Source organism: Pteronotus mesoamericanus, unplaced genomic scaffold (assembly GCF_021234165.1).
Source record: "Pteronotus mesoamericanus isolate MK-2021 breed Mesoamerican mustached bat unplaced genomic scaffold, CSHL_Meso_final contig_24, whole genome shotgun sequence".
Lineage (NCBI taxonomy): Eukaryota > Metazoa > Chordata > Mammalia > Chiroptera > Mormoopidae > Pteronotus > Pteronotus mesoamericanus.
This window is the reverse complement of record NW_026555100.1, coordinates 6,861,205-6,881,497: the sequence shown is the minus strand read 5'-3', so window position 1 is coordinate 6,881,497 and position 20,293 is coordinate 6,861,205. Positions and strand designations below refer to the sequence as shown.

The following is a 20,293-nucleotide window of genomic DNA, read 5'->3' as shown; positions in this document are numbered from 1 at the left end:
AAGCTGCTACCCCAGTGCTGGAAATCAGAGGGAGTCAGTCTAAGTCTGTGTGTGGGCTCTTTAAGAGAAACTGCGGGTGGAAGTTTCTTCCACCAACTCAGTCCCTGCTGGTTTTTGTAGCCAGAAGTTATGGGGACTTATCTGCCTAGTGCTGGAACCCAAGCCTGGGGGACCTGATGTGAGGCTGGGACCCCACATTTTTAAGATATCACTCCCAAGGTTTTATCCACCACATGTGGATATGGGACCAACCTGTTTCGCATCTCTGCCTCTTCTACCCATCTGGATGGATGTGGTTTTTTAAATTCTGTAGTTATCAGACTTCTATTCAGCTCGATTTCTGATGGTTCTGAGTGATGGTTGTTCTATAATTCAGTTGTAATTTTGATGTGTTTGGGTGAGAAGGCAAGCCATGATTACCTATACTGCCATCCTGACGGGAACTTGTGATTTCACTTTTAATCCATCACTCAGGTTCCACTGAGGCAGAACTGGTGGCAATGCTATCAGCATGAATTAACAAGGTATAATGAAATCTAAAAATGTTGAGCTTGGAAAAAGGCCAGTAGAGAGAAGTATGGATTAGCCCACCATGGAGTATTCTCTGTGTTTCCTTAAAGCCATGGTTAAGGCTGAACCATCCTCTCCACACAAATGGGATAGAATGCAGGTGCTGATAGCCAGTTACTGATAGCCAGAGCTATCAGCTGGCAGAAGGGAAGTCTCTCTTCAGACTCAGACCCCAAAGGTCATGCTCCATTACATAGAAAAGAACACTATGAATCTGATCAAAATGTGTACCACTAAGGATGTAAGTAACATACAGCATTCTACCTTGACAGTACATGGTGAGAGCCAAAGACAAAAAAGTAATAATCCTCAAATTATATTTACATATAAAGACATAACAAAGTTTGTGATTTAGCTATAAAAGGCCTTAAGCCCTGGCTGGAGTGACTCAGCTGTTTGGAGCATCATCCTGTGAACCAAAAGGTCACAGGGTCGATTCCTGGTTAGAGCACATACCTAGGTTGCAAGCTCAATCCTGATCAGGGCTCATACAAGAGGCAACTGATTGATATTTCTCTCTCACATCCATGTTTCTCTCCCTCTCTCTGTCCCCCTCCTTTTCCCGCTCTCTAAAACCAGTAAGCATGTCCTCGGATGAAGTTAAAAAATAAAATTTTAAGGTCTTTAACTGGAATAGAGTCTGGGGTTATAATTCCAACTGTGTTATAAACCAGCTATAATCAGGCAGACACATTTCATTTCTCTTGACCCTTGGTTTCCTCTTCTGCAACATAAGGGAGATGGCCTAGTTTACTTCTAAGTCAACAGTCCTATAGAACTTTTACATGCTCCTAGAATACCTATAAATAAGTACAAAACAGGTATTTGTGAAAGATCAGCAATTCACTCCCTGCTAGTCTCTGCAAAAAAAAAAAAAGAGAGAGAGAGAGAGGGGAGGGGGAATAAGCATGGAAGACTTCGCCTATGCTCATTATATTTTCTTTCTTTTTTTATGGCCTAATCCCATAAAGTCATTGCTGGGCAGGTGATATAAACCTCATTCACATAGGAAAGTTATTCAAATAAGGCAGATTGGTGAAAGGAACATTCACAACCAGATGGAGACCATTTGACTTTCTGCTCTGAACTACTACCGCTTCCCTACCCTACCTACATTACCCACTTTCTAGGCTTAAACTCTTCATACTCCCCTAAACACAGCGGTCTAGAACATCTCCAATCCTGGCAAGTGCAATTTTCTTTCTTCAAAATGCTTTTCTCCCCACCAGTGTGACACAAACTCTCTTTCTTTCAAGACTCTGCTCAAGTTTCACTTCCCTTATGAAGCCTTTTCTGACCACTGGTGAACCTTCCCTCTGGGTCCTCACTGCGCTTCCCTCTAAGAGCACCACACAGTACTATAACTACTTCTGTAAGTACCCCCCTAACAGCAAGGAATCCATAAGGGTACATAGAGTCCATTATTAGTGCACAATACATAGCCTGGCAAACAACAGACATTTAACAAGTAGTGAATGAATGAATAAAAAATAAACACTTGCTCACAACAGCTGTCTATATCCAAATGGTACAATATTTAAGTCTTATCATTTCTTATTTTCCCACCCAATATCAGAACTCAATTCTCCCTGGCTGGTGTAGCTCAGTTAGTCAAGCTTGAAGACCAAAAGATTTCCAGTTCAACTGCCAGTCGGGGCACATGCCAGGGTTTTGGCCCAGCCCCTGGTTGGGAGCGTAGGAGAGGCAACAATCAATGTTTCTCTCACACATTGATGTTTCTCTCTCTCTCTCTTCCTCCCTTCCTCCTCTCTTTAAAATATAAATTTTTAAAAAGAACTCAATTTACAATTCTTCTTATAACCAAGGACAACCATGGCATCTTCATTCCAAATTAATTTGTAACTATAAATCCCATTAAGAATCCTAAATTATACACTAAAGCTTTTTTATAAATAATTTTTCTTCTTCAGTGAATAATACTAAATGAAGGAAAACTAATCCTAACTAAGGGGAGACCCCAAATCCATTTGTCATTTCCTCCCAGTGTTAGCTTTCACATACAGTATGAGCAGAATTGTGTCATTTCTGAAGCTATAACCTAATCGGGTTCTCCAGGCAGCCTGAAAAATCCTGTTGCTTTAGACAGATCTATAAGCATTCAGAATGCTCCACCAAACACAGCTTTGAATTACTGTTTTACGTAACTGATGTGCTCTCTACTGGACTCTGCTGTGAGATAAAATGGAATTACAGCAACATTACTAGCTATAGAATGATTGAGAGATATACAGAGTTTTTACATACTTCTTGAACCTGCAGACAGTGAGAATCTTTGAATCTTAATGCAAGAGAGGAAAGAGTGAAAAAATAAGATGCAGTTTCTGTGCAGATCACACAGGTGAGAAATACCTTGCTGATGCCTATGAGCAGCTAAACCCTACACACAGGGATGATAGTGATATTGCCTGTAGTCAAACATTTCTTACATAATCGATCAGCACAAAGGAAGGTGATTTCAGGAAACGCTGTTCTAAAATGTAAATTCACATTTCCTTGGACAGTCAAGGGTGAGGTCAAAGATAAGCATGCCACCAAACAGGGAAAAATAAAGAAAAAAGACCAACTATTTTATTTATTTTTTTAGGGAGGGAGGGAGCGAGGGAGACACATACAGACAGAAACATTAATTTGTTGTTCCACTTATTTATGCATTCATTGGTTGCTTCTTCTATGTGCCATGACCAGAGATGGAACTCACAACCTTGGCAAATCAGGAAGACACTCAAACCAGCTGAGCCACCCAGCCAGATCAAGAGGTCAACTATTTTAAAGGAAGAAAAGAGAAGTTTAAGAAAGAGTGGGGATGCCCCAGCCAGTGTGGTTCAGTTGGCTGGGCATTGTCCCACAGACCAAAAGGTCATCAGTTCGATTCCCAGTCCGGGAACATGAATGGGTTGCAGGTTCAGTCCCTCGTAGGGGACTGTACGGAAGGCAACCAATCAATGTTTCTGTCTCATATCAATGTTTCCCTCTCTTTCTCCCATTCCCCTCTCTCTAAAAATCAAAATTAAAATTAAATTAAAAAAAGAAAGTGAGAGTTCAGGATGAGACCTGGAAGCAGAAAACTTGTCTGTTGTATTAAAAACGTGACCTTCACAACAATGTTTTAAAATGAAAATTAATAGCTGTACTAGGCAGCATTCTAAGAATGACCCTCACTTTTGTATAATCCACTCTCCTTTGACTGGGGGTAGAACCTGTGAAGATGATGAGATATCATCACTATGATTATACTGTGTTATATGGACCAACCTTAAGATAGGGAGATAGATTACCATGGTGAGCCTCATTATACATGAGCTCTTTAGAAAGCAGAGTGTTCTCTGGCTAGTGACAGAAGTCAGAGATTCTAAACATAAGAAGGATTTAACAAATGTCAGAGGGGCCACGTGTCAAGGAAACTGGGACCTCAGACCTACAGCCAAAGGAACTGAATTCTGCCAACAATCTGAATGAACTTGGAAATGGATTCTTCCCCCAGGCATTCAGATAAGAGACCAGTCTCTCCAACACCTTGATTTTGTCCTCGTGAGACTCTAAGCAGAGTACTCAGTTGAGCCCACCCGGTCTTCTCATCTAAAGAAATACTAAAGAACTGTGAGATAATACATAGGTGTTATTTAAGTGGCTAAGACTGAGGTAAATTACAATGCAGCAATAGAAAACTAATACAGTGGGGCTGGGTACAAAGTTAAACTAATGCACTCATATTTTCACCTTTCACCATAAAGATCCCGAAAGGACTTAATATAGGTGACATAGGAAGGAAGGAAGGAAAGAAGGAAGGGAGGGAGGGAGGGAGGAAAGGAAGGAGGGAAAGGGGGAAGGAAGGAGGGAAAAATTAATAATATTAATGAATTTTTTTTAAGAAAACAGGAAGTCTCATGTCCTTCAGTCTTGATTCAGGACTGGAGATAAATATCCGTAATGAATAAAAGTCCTTCTTGAATGATATGTAATCCATATGATCGCTTTTTTCAACAACAAGGAATAAGATATGGAGTTGAAAACCCAAGCACAGCTAGGAAGGTTCTGCTGCTCTTTTTTCAATCCTCAAATACCATGCATATTACTATCCAATTCTAATGAAGGTTGGTCCCAATGAAAACACCTATTGAAAGAATGGTGCAATTGGTTAACAGACAAGCAATCATCAAACTATCTTTAATTTAAACAGGATATTTTTTCCCTGTTCAAATAATTTCTGACAGTGACAGCCAGGACTAACTTTACATATTTCTTCTGTTGGTTTTGTATAAATTAGAGCAGTTACGAGGTCCTACCCAACTCTGTATCATCCGCTATAGTGAGCATGGTGGCACCCACTATCTGCTGTACCTTGGGCTTCCATTTCTGCGTCAGTAAAATGTAATGTCAAAATCTACCTCATAGGGATGGACTGAAGATTAAACAAAATAAACATAGGAGGCACTCAGAATACAGTCTACCACAATGCCATTGCTCAATAATTATTTGCTATTTTATATATTGCTCAATGTCGACTGAGTAAATAAAAAGTGATAAACTCAGCCCTGTTTACAGTATCACAAATTATTAGAAGAAAAAATTTATGAATAACAGCATTATTTATGAGCCCAAAAGCAGAAACAACCCAAATGTTCACCAAATGAATTAATAAACAAAATGTTCTATATTCACACAATGGAATATTATTAGGCAATTAAAAAGAAATGAAGCAGCCCTGGCTGGTGTGGCTCAGTGGATTGAATGCTGGCCCTGAACAAAAGGTTGCTGGTTCAATTCCCAGTCAGGGCACACGCCTGGGTTGCAGGCCAGGTCCCCAACTGGGGGCATGTGAGAGGCAACTGATAAATGTATCTCTCACACATTGATGTTTCTCTCCTTCCCTTTCTCCCTCCCTTCCCCTCTCTCTAAAAATAAATAAAATAAAAAGAAATAATCTTTAAAAATAAAAAAAAGAAATGAAGCAGTGTTACATGATAAACATGGATAAACCTAGAGTACATGGTAAGCAAAAGATGCCAGACACAAAACACCACATAGCACATGATTCCACTGATATGGAAAATTCTGAATAGGCAAGTCCATAGAGACAGAAATTATACTAGTGGTTGTCAGGGCAGGGGGAAGGCAGCAACGGGGAGTGACAGTTTAAATGTATATGGGGTTCCTTTTTGGGGCAATAGAATTATTCTGAAATTAATGGCAATGGTTACACAATATAGTAAATATACTGAAAAACACTGAACTGTGTACTTTAAAATGAGAATTTTATGATATATAAATTATATACTAATTTTAAAATGTATAAGAATGTCTTCCTTTTGCCCATGAAGAACTAACTCCCATAGGACTTGCCCTCCTGCTATCAATAACTAGAAAACTTGTAAAATATATAAAACAAATGTTTTCAGATATTGGACTATGCTGGACTGTGATCCCTAAGAAAGGAGAAACAAACTGACCCCCCCTCCTAGCTTTGTGAATAGTGACAACTTCCAGGCAGTGGTGCAGAGTGGGGAACCCAAAAAGAGTCCAGCAAGTCCTATGAGCTGAGGTGACAAAAACTGGAATTTACGAATTCCAAGACAAATAAAATTTAAGGGCTCCAGACAAAGTCTCATTTTGTCGTTATGCTAGGTAGAACAGATAGCAAACCAAGGCAAGGAGGAGGAGGGAGGGAGATACCTTCAGGACTAACTCACCAGTCCTGAGCCTGGTCTATAATTTTGCTAGGTGTTCCAACCTCACAGGAAACACCATGCTAACACAGGAGGAAGGCCACCCTTGAAATTCTATGTATCCTTTCCACTACCTGGGAAAGAAAGCCTTTGAAACTGTGCTTTCACCCCAAAGCTTGAAAGTCCAGAAGGGGCCCATAGTGCCCAAAGGAAAAAGTCCATTAACACCTTTGGGTATTCACACCCCCCGCCCAAGCTGGCACCACCTTTACCTGTCAATCAATATGTAACCCCTCATCCCTTGTCCCACCAACTATATAAGTCCACAGAACAAAGGACTCTAGGGTTTGGCTCTCTTGGCTCTCTGGTTGCCCAGCCTCGGGACACAAGTGCACGTGCCACCCTGGCCTTTGGCCGCCCTTAACTTTCGCTGCTCTTATCCTGCTTTGTCCTAAACCTATGGCTTTGGCTTCACCACCCCCACCTTAGCTAGGCCCATTCTCTTCCATGAGAACAGATCACCCATAAACCCTGCTTCCAGGCTCATAGACTCGCTGATCTGTAATTCTTTACTGCATTAGCGAGAAGAACCGAGTTTCTAGGAATTTTTCCTGTAACAATTGGACCCAGCATTCTGGATTGGAAAGAATTTCCCCACCTAAATGCATATTATGAAAAAATATACAAAACCCTCTAAAGCACAGAAATGCCAAAAAATTTCAGATTAACTGATTGTATATTGATTGAGAAGAACTTGGAGATGTTGCTAGTCAGAATTAAAAAAACATTTAGTACTTTTTTTTTTTTAAATAAAACTTCTGCAACATGGAAAAGCGCGCGCGCGCGCACACACACGGGCTCTAGAAATCTGCACTGGGTCTCTTTGAAATTTTGGCTGAAAAACAATCCGCACATGAATAGGGTGCAAACCACAAAACCAGGTAAAGAAAAATTACTGGGAAACTGTAAGCCAAATTAACACCCAAAGCTCAAACAGCAGGTAAACACTCAAGTTCCCCAGAGCCAGACTGTAGAGACCACTCTTGAATACAAAGAACACTAAATAAATTCCAGGAGGAACACACTTTAATAGTGAGGCTAAATTAGCCCTAGAGTAATGAATATTCTCGATCTGCCCTTAAGAGACAAGCTTTGTTATGCTAATCCATAAGTAACTATTTTCCAGAACAAGGTTTAAGATTCTTTAAAGAAAGAAAAAAAAATGTGCTCACAACGAAGTAAATTCACAACACTCAGCATCCAATAAAAAATTACCAGACTAACAAGAAGCAGAAAAATGTGACCCATAAGCAGGAAAAAAAAAAAAAAAATCAGTCAATAGTAATATATCTAGAATGATACCATACTATGGAATTAACAATGACTTTAAAATATTATAAATAAGCAAAACTATTTAAGTAAAACATGAAGATAATGAGGAAAGAAAAAGATAATATAAAAAAATGGAACTTCAAAAGACAAAAATAAGAGCAGCAATGAAAATTCCATTGGATGGAATTAACAACAGATTACAAACTTAAAAAAAATAAATCAGCCCTGGCTGGGGTGGTTCAGTGGACTGAGCACTGGTCTGCAAACCAAAAGGTCACCAGTTCAACTCCCAGTCAGGGCACATGCCTGGGTTGCGGGCCAGGTCCGTGGATGGGGGCATGTGAGGGGCAACCGATAGATATTTCTCTCGCACACTGATATTTCATTCCCTCTCTTTCTCCCTCCCTTCCTCTCTCCAAAATTAAAATCTTAAAGAAAAATCAATGAACTTAAAGACATATAGCTACTAAACTAGCAGCAGGGGGAGTAAAATGAAGTCTGAAAAACAAATGAACAGCTTCAGTAAACCTGTGCAGCATTATCAACTGGTCTAATATATCAGGGGGGCCCTGGAATTTATTTATACAAAATTATGTATTTATTCTTACATGTTTAAATTTTAGTCACCTTCAAAAGTACTTACCATTTGATACACTACACCTATGGAGATGTTTTTTCCACTGCTCAAACAGTTTTTGAACTCATCAATTTTTATGCCTTTTAGTGCTTCTGCCATTTTTTGTTTCACATCTTCCACACAGGCAAAACGTTTCCTTTGGGGACTTTTTTCATCCAGGGAAACAAAAAAAAAGTATCTCAGGGCAAGATCAGGTGAAGAGGGAGTGTGGGAAACATGCCAATTTTTTTATCAAAAACTGCTGAAACTACTCAGCTTGGTGTGGGCAGGTGCGCTCATAAATCACCCACCACGAAATGAGAGAACGCATTGAAAGAGTTTTCAAAAAAACTCACTGAAGCTGATCGCAGCCCTCACAACAAGGCTAGCTGGTACACTGATACAGACAGGTTTCCTAGCAGGGGGAGCCTGTACTACAAGAAGATAATTCTGTTTTGGCGGGTCGGAGGCGGGGGTCCTCCCTCGTATGTGTAATTAAGAGTTTCAGAAGAAGAGAAAAATATGAAAAGATTTTTGAGGAAATAATGCCAGAAAATTATCCAAACTTAGAGCAAATCAGCATGATGGTAAAATAAGAAAAAGGTCCTCATTCTCCCACAGAAATACCAAATAAACAATAAACACGCACACCAAAGTAGCTCTGGGAGAACCCTAAAAACAAGTTAAGAAGCTGCAACAACCAAGCCAATGCCTAACCAAGAGAAAGCTGATCTCAGAATGGGAGGAAATTCCATGTTTTCTCTCCACACTGAGTAGTGCAATGAAATCTCATGCCTTCCAGCTCTGTCCAGCTGGGATGTAAATCATCCCTTTGTCCAGCTTATCCACACTGTATATGTTACCCACCTGTTAGTCACTTAGTAACCATCTTGGTTACCAGGATCAACTGTCACAGTATTATAATGCTTGTACTCAAGTAACTCCCCACCTAAATGCATATTATGAAACTTTGCTTAAAAGGCCCCAAAGTGATGCTGGCAATTTGGATATGCCAAAGAGAAGCTGTAAACTTTATAATAGTACATATGTATAGGAAAAAACAATGTATATATAGGGTTCAGTACTATCTGTGGTTTCAGTAATGCAAGGGAGGCAGAGTGAAGGAGCTGTCAGAATATATTCCCCGAAGTTAAAAAAAGATACCACAGCATGGCTACTGGAGTGGCAAAAATCAAAATAAGACAGATACCACCAAAAGTTGGCAAGAATGTAGAGCAACCTAAACTCTAATAATTCATTTGTGGCAGAAGAGGCACACCTCATTGGTAAAAGATCTTAAAGTTTTCTATAAAACTAAACATATCTCTGCATTTGATCCAACAATTATACTCCAAAGTATTTGCCCAAGAGGAATAAAAACATATACTTAACACAAAGATTTCTGCACAAATGATTATATGTAGTAGTTTTACTTATTTTTTTTTAATTTCATTCATTTATTCTTAGAGACAGAGAAAAGGAAGGAGAAAAAGAGGGAAAGGATCATTGATGTGCGCAAGAGACATCAATTGGTTGCCTCTCGTATGCCCCCAACTAGGGACTTGGCCTGCAACCTAGGCATGTTCCCTGACTGGAAAGCAAACCAATAACCATTTGGTTCACAGGTCAACACTCAATCCACTGAGCCACACCAGGCAGGGCTGTAGTAATTTTATTTATAGTAGTCAAAGACTAGAGATTATCCAAACATCCATCAACAGTTGAATGGATAAACAAATTTTCATGCAAAAGAATACTATTCAGCAATCAAAAGAAATTAATTAATATAACACACACCAGCATGAATGACTCTCAAAAATATTATACTGAACAAAAGAAAAGCCATACAAAAGATTATATACTGTATTTAAAGGAGATTCTAGTAAACGGAAATCTAATAGTAACAGACAGCAAATTATGGAATCACTGGTAGCTGGCAGGAAGTGAAACTGATTACAAAGAGGTACCAGGGAACTTTTCAGGTGATGGAAATGTTCCATATCTTGTTTGTGATGGCTGTTACACTGCTGTATATGTTTGTCAGAACTCATCAAAGTGTACTCTTAAAACAGGTGACTTGTATGTAAGTTGTAACTCAATAAAGTTGATTTTTAAAATAGAATGGAAGAAATTATCAAAAATTTAAGTTTACATTTCCTTAACCTATGCATTCTACTTCTAAGAATTTACTCCAAAGAAATTTATCCCAAAGAAAACATCAGCCAAGGACAGAAAGATGCAAGTACAAAAATGTTCATTACACATTATAATGAATAAAACATTATATTTTATAATGAATAACAGAAGTAATTCTCTTTAATATTCCACCAATAGGGGATTGACTAAAAGTTAGGGTACATTCACAGAGTATTTCACAGCAATTAAAAACAGTGATTAGATTTATATGTATTGACATGAAACATGTTGGATCAAAAAAGTAGAAACCAGTACATATAATTTTATTTTGATTTTATATATATAATACATATGTAAGTTTAAAAAATTTACAAGCCAACTTTATACCAAGAGGTGTCAGTCATCTGTTTTCTAAAAGTAACAGAATGTTGAGACCATTTCTATCTTAGAGATGAGGAAACTGTATCAGAAATGTCAAGTGAGTCTCCAAAAAACCAAAACAAAACTAAGTGTCAGTCTTTCGGGAAACAACTATTATCTCAATGCACAAGCTGTATGTTCTTCAAAGGGACTACACTAGAATTTCCCTAAGTTGGAGTAATAAATGCCAAATACTAATGGAAAATGCATACAGGCTTTTACAGCCATCTGCCTGTCATTCTTACATCAGAATGAAATTCACTAAAAATTTCCTCCATATAATAGGTAATACAGAATGGTCCCTCACTTATTTACTCTTTTATGCTCTGCTTATTTCCCTGCTGCTATCAGGACTTGATTTAAAAGCAGGAAGAAGGCAATGTCACTAAGAAGTCTCCCTGAAAGCAGGAAGAAAGTACTTTGTACTGATTAAGGCCAGCATGACATTCATAGTGGCCAATCTCATTCTGGCCAAGTCAAAATATTCAAATATTTGTTCTCTGACAGCTTATATTGGGAGCCAAAAGATAAGTGAGAAAGTGTGTATACACACACACACACACACACACACACGTACGCAAGCACACACGCACACACAGAGAGAAAAAAGGCTGATTTATTATAATCTGCTTGTTATGTACCAGGTATTTGTAACATTCCAAAAAATAAGAATTACTGGTTTTAATAAATTGGTATTTACAAGGCAAAATAATTTAAAAACTCATCAGCACCCCCTAAATTTACCAGCTCATATTGACACTTCAGTGTTCCTGATCTCCTACTGCACCTACCTTCCACTCTCACTGAGAATAAAATCATCTTGCTATGAAATGTTAAGGGGAAAAGAAGATATCCTGATGGTTTACTAATAATAATTAGTAATATCCTGATGGTTTATTAACTTTATATATAGTATTTGAACATTTAACTTACAGACATGTCCTTGTTCAAGCACATAAATGCCACTTCAAAATGGGTTACGCAATTCTGTACTGTCTACTTGTAGTTGCTCAGCCTGAATCTACTAATCTTCATAGCCTCCTTCTTAAAAAATCAATTTCATCAATTCTCAACCCCTGCACCACAAAAATACTTGGATTCTATTCCTTCTATATCTGAATATCTATATTTCACCATATTTTAACACCTAAGCCCCACCTTGAGCAATATGAACAGGACAGGAAGTAGAAAGAAAAGGAAAAAGAAAAAGGAAAAAGAGAAGGAAGGGAAAGGATCTTGTAAAAATTTTCACCCAAAACATTTTTACTGACCTTGCCCACAATTATTAAAGACAGCTCTCATCTACATTTTTTTTTAAAGATTTTATTTATTTATTTTTAGAAAGAGGGGAAGGGAGGGAGAGAGATGGGGAGAGAAACATCAATGTGCCAGGGGAACATCAACTGGTTGCCTCTCAACCAGTGGCACCCAACTGGGACCTGGCCCATAGTAACCCAGGCATGTGCTGTGACTGGCAATCAAACTTGAGTTAGTCTTGCACTCAATCCACTGAGCCACACCAGCCAAGGCTCTATGCTTACTTCTCCAAGTAATAATAACTTTAACCTAACCAGCCATAAAAATAGCAGAAGTAGCCACTACCATTTATTGAATGCTTATTATGTATCAAGTGCCTTGCCAAGTACTTTATGTTATCTCACTTAATCTTTCCTGCAACTCTCCAAAGCAAGCTGTAAAGATTTGAAGAGGTTCATCTGCTCAAGTCTACACAGATCAAGGACCTCAGAATCTAACTGCGGTCCATTATTTCCAGAGTCAAAAACATTAACCACTATTCTATTTTATTCTACATGCTTTTATTCCTCTCATTACCACAAAACTGAAAAAACACAGCATGGATATCTATATGCACAAAAATAACCTCCACCAAAACTTCACACCTAATACAAAAATTAAGTAGGTCATAGATCTAAACATAGAAAAGGAAAGCTATAAAAATTCTCAAGAGAAATTTGCAACTTAGGGTTAGGCAAAGAGTTCTTACACATGACATCACAAGTACGATCCATAAAAGTAAACTGATAAATTAGACTTCACCAAAATTTAAAATTTTTCTCTGCAAGACACTAACAAGAGAATGAAAGACAAGCTACAGACTGTGAGAAAATATTTGGAAATCACATATCTTCAAAAGAACTATATATTGTGTCCAGAATATATATGAAAGAACACTCAAAACTTAACAGTAAGAAAACAATTTTTAAATGGGCAAAAAATGTAGACACGTCACCAAAGAGGATATAGAATGGCAAAGAGAGACATAAAAAGATGTTCAACATCATTGGCTATTAGAGGAATACAAATGAAAAAAACAATAAGATATCACAATACCACTAGTACAATGGCTAAAATAAAAATGCCAACACCACCAAATGCTGACAAGGACAGACAGCAATTGGAATTCTCTCGTGCTGGTGGGAATGCAAAATGGTACAGGCATTCTGAAAAACAGTTTGTCAGTTTCTCATAAAGTTAAACATATACCTATCACATATCCCAGCAATCTCACTGCTGAATATTCACTTTAAAGAAATGAAAATTATGTTTACTTTAAAAACTGTACATAACCATGGTTGGTATGGCTCAGTAGATTGAGTGCCAGCCTGAGAACCAAAGGGTCACTGGTTTGACTCCCAGTCAGGGCACATGTCTTGGTTGCAGGCCAGGTCCCCGGTTGGGGGGCATTTTGAGAAGGAACCACACAATGATGTTTCTCTCCCTCTTTTTCTCCCTCCCTCCTCCCTCTCTAAAATAAATAAAAAATTTTTTAATGTTTTTAATAAAAAGTAATTACACTAGTACAGAAGAATACTCATCATTATTTATCATAAAAAATAGAATAAAGAGTAAATAAATTATTGTACATTCCTTTAACAGAATAGCACACAGCCATTAAAAATCAAGTCACCCTGAGCAGTTATTGAAATCAGATCGTTATTTTAGTAATCACTACTGTATTTTCCTTCTCAGTCTCAATGACAAAATAATCATGGTATATTGTTAAATTCAAAGAAAACAGGATATAAAACCATATACAAGACATACTTTTTTAATGTATGTGTGTACACATATAACAGTATTATCTGTCAGTGGTAAAATATGGTTGACTTTTTATTAATCCTTGCTCTATTTTCTTAATTTTCTATAATAAGTATGTACTAATTTCATAATTTTAAAAAAATCATGCCTTGGCTGGTAAGGCTCAGTGGATTGACTGCCACCGGCCTGTGAACCAAAGGGGGTTGCTGGTTCAATTCCCAGACAGGGTACATGCCTGGGTCATGGGCCAGGTCCCCAGTAGGGGGGCGCTAGAGAGGCAACCATACATTGATGTTTCTCCCTCACCCTCTCTATAAAAATAAATAAAATCTTTTAAAAAATCAATATTTCTTTAAATTACCAAAAAGTATATCCAAAGGAATTTTAAAACTTACTTTCTAATCTAAATTACCTATTATCCCAGTCACAAGCATTTCACTGTTACATAAGTATAAAAATGTCATATGCAAATTTGTTTTTTGTTACTAACCCCAAATAAGCCCTGACTGTCTCAAGGTGGCATCTCATTAACATTGCCATCCACAAGGTACAGGATACCGTGATATTAAGATGATTCTTCTGTATCTTAAAATTTTTGAATAATATTTCAGTAATATATAGTGCTGATATGACTATACATTTTCTTTCATCTCAGAATTAAAAGAAACCATCAGAAATGGTTACCTTTTTCAGTAGAAGAGATTTGTATCTATTGTTTGAATTAGGAACCATTTTTGTACTCATCATTTTCTTTTAAACTTTTTGCTTTGTTTTGTTTGCTGCTTACCATGGAGCACTTCTCCAGTACTTCCTCCTGGAACTTCACAAATCGTTCCTGAACCTCAACTTCATTGAGGAAAAAGGCAAGGAAGTGTGTGAAAGGCTGCTTTCTTCTAAAAGTGAGCAGAAGAACATCAATCCGAGTTCGGGCTGAAATTACACCACTTCGATGCTGGCCAGTGATTACTGCAAATAAAAAAAAAGTGTTAACGTACTCAAGGATCATCAAATGTTAGTAAGACAGATGACCTCTTGATACTGTCATCTGTGGGGAGCTGTCCTGAATATGTATATAATTCTGAACAGGGGATAGTACCAAATGTAAGAAACTTAAAATGAATTCAATCTAAGTAGAATGAGGTCTAAAAACAATATCCTTTTTGTTTAACTTAATGGTTTTTTTTAAAGATTTTATTTCTTTATTTTTAAATGGGGGAAGGGAGGGAGAAAGAGAGGGAGAGAAACATCAACATCAGAGATAAGCATCGATGGATCAATCAATTGACCAGCTGCCTCTTGCACAGGCCCAGACCAGGGACCGAAACCGCAACCCAGGTATGAGCCCTCACCGGGGATCAAACTGGTAACCTTTTGCTTTGCAAGAAGGACGATGCCCAACCAAGCCATACTAATCAGGGCTTAATGGTTTTTTAAAAATTGATTATAGAGAGAGATAGGGAAAAGATAGAGAGACAGAAACATCGATTTGTTGTTATACTTATTCATGTATTCATTGGTTGATTTTAGTATGTACCCTGACCGGAGACTGAACCCACAACATTGGCATATCAGGATGACCCTTCAACCAACTGAGCAGCCCAGCCAGGGCTAAAAATAGAATATCCTTAAAGACCAGCTAATAAACTAGAAAAATTAATTCAAAAGGTACAAAGTAAACCCTCATGCCTTGTTGGTGGGAATGTAAAATGATGTAGCTGCTATGAAAAAGTTTGGCAGTTCCTTAAAAAGTTAAAAAGGAATCACCACATGACCCAGCAATTCCACACCTAGATAGAAACCCAAAAGAAGTAAAAACAGGTGTTCAAAAAAACTTGCACACAAATGTTCACAGCAGTTTTTTCACAGTACCAAAGGTGGAAACAATACAAATGTCCATCAGCTGATAAACAGAAAAACAAAATGTGGTATCTCCATACAATGGAGTATTACTCAGCCAAAAAAAAAGGAATGAAGACCCAATGAATGCAAAAATATTGATGAATATGAAAACATTATACTAAGTAATAGAGAAAACAAAAAAGCCACATATTTTATGTATGTTTCCATTTACAGGAAATATCCAGAACAGGAACATTCAAAGACAAAAAGCAGATTGGTGGTACACAAACACTGGGGGTAGGAAGGAATGGAAAATAACTGCTTACAGGGGTATCCAACCTTTTGGTGTCTTTGTGCCACACTGAAAGAAGAAGAGTTGTTTTGGGCCACACATAATAACAAAAAATCTCATAATATTTTAAGTAAATTTACCATTTTGTGTTGGGCTGCGTTCACAGCCATCCTGGGCTGCATGCAGCCCAAGGGCCACAGGTTCAACACCTGGCTTAATGGATATGGGTTTTCCTTTTGGGGTGATAAAAAATATTCTAAAACTAAATAGTGGTGATGGTTGCATAACACTGTATTATGTACTAAATACTCCTGAATTCAATATTAAAAATGGTGAAAACGGTAAATTTTATGTCGAGAGGACAAATTAAAACCTACTACTAGATCATTTCCTTCTCCAGGCTCTCTAACTAAGGAGAGGCAATAGAAAATGAATAAGTGGCAGTAAATATCACACCAATGCAACAGCATTCTTGGTTTCACAACTTAATTTACTCTAACCAATAAATTTTATTTTTCCATACACTTTACTTCCCTACAAGATCCAATAAGCCAGTTTATCCTCTTGTTTTTCAATTAAATTAGTTCCACCAAATTCTTCCTTTTAACAATAAGAAACATTCATTTTTCACACTGAAATACCTGTGCTTTCTAAATCAAAATCTAATCTTTACACTACCTACTCTTTTCTGGATAGATTTTGCAATGACTCGGTATCTTAAAATGGCTAAGGTCTCCACACTTATACCATATTATAAAAATGATTATATGGGACTTCCAGTCAGTATGGAGACACAGGTCAAAACTCCTCGCCTCCGCGCATCAACTATAGCAAAAAATAACCTACGCTACAAAACAAGTATCACCCAGAATTTTCAGAAAATCAAGTTATGTGGAAGTCCAACAATAAAGGATTTAAAGAAGCCACACTCATCCGGACGGGCAAGAGGGGCCACGACGCAGAGAGTCTCAGAGAGGCAGAGTGGCAGAAAGAAGTCCGGAGACAGGAACAGGCCGTCCCCAAACCACATGTGATAGATAAAAAACAGGAGGGGTAACTTGGGAACGAGGGATCCCAGCCCTAGTCCAATCACCCAGCCCAGGATTCCAACACCAGGAAGATAAGTCCCCATAACTTCTGGCTGTAAAAACCAGTGGGGGTTGGGGCAACGGAAGAAACTGCATCCTCTTAAAGGGCACTCAACAGACAGGACTCACACAGACCCACCCTCTCTGGGATTCAGCACCAGGGCAATAGCTGGAAGGGCACCAGTGGCACATGAGGAGAAAGTGAAGTACAAGTGGGTAGACAGCTTCCCCCAGGTAACACTCCAGATGCTAGGGAGCAGCACAGTCCACTCTGCAAGCCATTCCCAACACAGAGCAATAGAGCAGTGACACAGGTTGCCCAGCCCTGACGATTACCTAAGGCTCCGCCCCATACAACTTAACAAGTGTGCTAAGACAGGGAGTCAAAGCAGCTCCACCTAACACACAGAAACACAGGGAAGCTGCCAAAATGAAAAGACAAAGAAATATGGCCCAAATGAAAGAAAAGAACAAAACTCCAGAAAAGAACTAAATGAAATGGAGATAAGCAACCTATCAGATGCACAGTTCAAACACTGGTTATCAGGATGCTCCAGGAACTCACTGGGTACTTCAATGCCATAAAAAAGAACATCAGGTGGAAATGAAGGTTGCGTTAAGCGAAATAAGGGAACCAAGAGTGGAGGGAAGGAACCTGAGAATCAAATCAATGACTTGAAACATAGGAAGGAAAAAGCATTCAATCAGAACAGCAAGAAGAAAAAAGAATTTAAAAAAACAGGAGTTTTAGGAACCTCTGGGAAAACTTTAAACATACCAATATCTAAATGATAAGGGTGCCTGAAGGAGAGGAGGAAGAGCAAGAAATTGAAAACTTATTTGAAAAAATAATGAAAGAAAACTTCCCTAATTTGGTGAAGGGAATAGACATACAAGTCCAGAAAAAACACACAGTCCCAAACAAATTGGACCCAAAGAGAATCACACCAAGACACATCATAATTAAAATGCCAAAGGTTAAAGATAAAGAAAGAACCTTAAAAACAGCAAGAGAAAAGCAGAGAGTTACCTACAGAAGAGTTTCCATAAGACTATCAGCTTATTCAAAGTGAAGAAAAGCAAATACCTACAACCTACATTACTCTATACCGCAAAGCTATCATTTAGAATGGAAAGGCATAAAGTTCTTCCCAGACAAGGTAAAAACAAAGAAGTTCATCATCACCAAGCCTTTATTATAGGAAATGCTAACAGACATTATAAAAGAAAAAGAATATCAAAACAATGAACATTAAAATGGCAATAAATTCTCAACTATTAATAATTGAATCCAAATAACAAACTAAGCAAACAAGCAGAACAGGAACAGAAGCATAGATATGATGATCACATGGAGGGTTATCAGCAGGGAAGGGGAGAGGGAAGAATCGGGGGAAAAGGTGCAGGGATTAAGAGGCACAAATTGGTAGGTACAAAATAGACAGGGGGATAAGAATAGCATAGGTAATGCAGTAGCCAAAGAACTTATATGCATGACCCGTGGACACGAACTAAGGGGTTGGGGGGCTGCTTGAGTGAATGGGGGCACTGGCTGGAGGGGAGCAAAGGGGAAAAACTGGGACAATTGTAATAGCATAATCAATAAAATATATTTTAAAAAATTATTTTTGTTACTACATAAATAGCAAAAATTGGGAACATATTCAATTGCCAATAGCAATTAGGTCTGGGGCTATTACAAACAATTTCCCTTTATACCTACTATATATAATTTCTGCAAGCTTCCGTTTTTAAAGCATATAATAATTTTAAAATTAGGAAAAAAGTAGTTAAATAAGCTTACTTTTTTTAAACCTCGCCTGAGGACACGTTCATTGTTTTTAGAGAAAGAGGAAGGGAGAAAGAGAGAGGGAGAGAGAGAAACATCAATGTGAGAGAGAAACACTGATAGGTTGCCTCCTGTACCTGCCCTAACCAGGGATTAAACCAGCAACCTAGGTATGTGCTCTGACCAGGAATCGAACAGGCAACCTCTTGTTTTACAGGATGATGCTCCAACCAACTGAGCCACCTGGCCAGGGCTAGTTAAATAAGCTTAAATGCCATCATAAAATACTTCAATATTTGTAGTTTTAACTTTAAAGCTTAAGAGCCACGTTTTTTAAGATTTGTAATTCTAATGAACTGAATATTTATTTTAATAAAATCCTTTATAAATGTCGTTAAAGTTCTTATGCTTGAGGTTACTGAAGCTGGCAAGAGGCTAGGGAAAACTCTAATACTGTGCTGTCCAATACAGGAGCCCACAAGCACCTCGTTGAACTAAAAGTTAAATGCATTACAATTAAGTAGAATTAAAAATTCAGTTCTTGTCACACTTGTGACATTTCAAGTATTCATAGTTACATGTGACTAGTGACTGCTGGACAATGTAGACATATAACATACCCATCATCACAAAAAGCTCTTTAGGACAGCGCTGCTCTAAAGTCAACTGTTATTTATCTGATACAATGATTGTTCTTATGTAGCACAAAATATGATGAGTACTACTAATTTTTTCTTCTAAAACAATAGTCTATGGGTGTTTATGGAAAACAGATTATTGGAGGCTACTGAACTTAGTTGATTTTTTATAAGTCCTATAGTTTTAGGATGAGTTTTTCTTTTTTAAGATTTTATTTATTTATTTTTAAACAGGGGTAAGGGAGGGAGAAAGAGAGGAAGAGAAACATCAATGTGTGGTGGCCTCTCACATTCCCCCAACCGGGGACGCAGCCTGCAACCCAGGCATGTGCCCTAACTGAGAATTGAACCAGCAACCCCTTGGTTCGCAAACCAGTGCTCAATCCACTGAGCCACATCAGCCAGGGCATAGGATGAGTTTTTAAAAATTTTTGTCCCACCCTGACCAGTGTGGCACAGTAGGTTGGACATCATCCTGCAAAGCAAAGGGTCACTGGTTTGATTCCCATTAGGGAACATGCCTGGGTTGCAGGCCTGGTCCCCAGTTGAGGCACGTGCAATGGGCAACCCACTCAATGTTTCTCTCACACATTGATGTTTTTCTTTCTCACTTTCTCCCTTCTTTCCTCTCTCTCAAAAAAAAAAAAAAAATTTGTCCCTACAATGCCCCTCACTCAAAGTTGTTTTATAACACAAGTATGTGCCTTTGGTTCACACCGATGTTTGATTCAGACACTTTCTGACTTATTTTATATTATCAAACCATTTTTCCTAGCCTCAGCAGTTATTTGAATCAGGTTGGTATTTTAATCATTATTCACAGTCTACA

The 20,293-nt window shown here is 38.1% G+C and overlaps 1 protein-coding gene across 5 annotated transcripts in view; it reads right to left on the bottom strand.

The window, feature by feature from the left end:
• Positions 1 to 20,293, bottom strand: part of ASCC1 (activating signal cointegrator 1 complex subunit 1) — a 115,817-nt gene that overhangs the window by 77,831 nt on the left and 17,693 nt on the right. For all 5 annotated transcript variants that reach the window (XM_054572642.1, XM_054572639.1, XM_054572640.1 and 2 more), the window contains exon 5: positions 14,606 to 14,784. In XM_054572642.1, the coding sequence (XP_054428617.1) occupies positions 14,606 to 14,784 (179 nt within the window). The remainder of the gene's footprint in view (positions 1 to 14,605; positions 14,785 to 20,293) is intronic.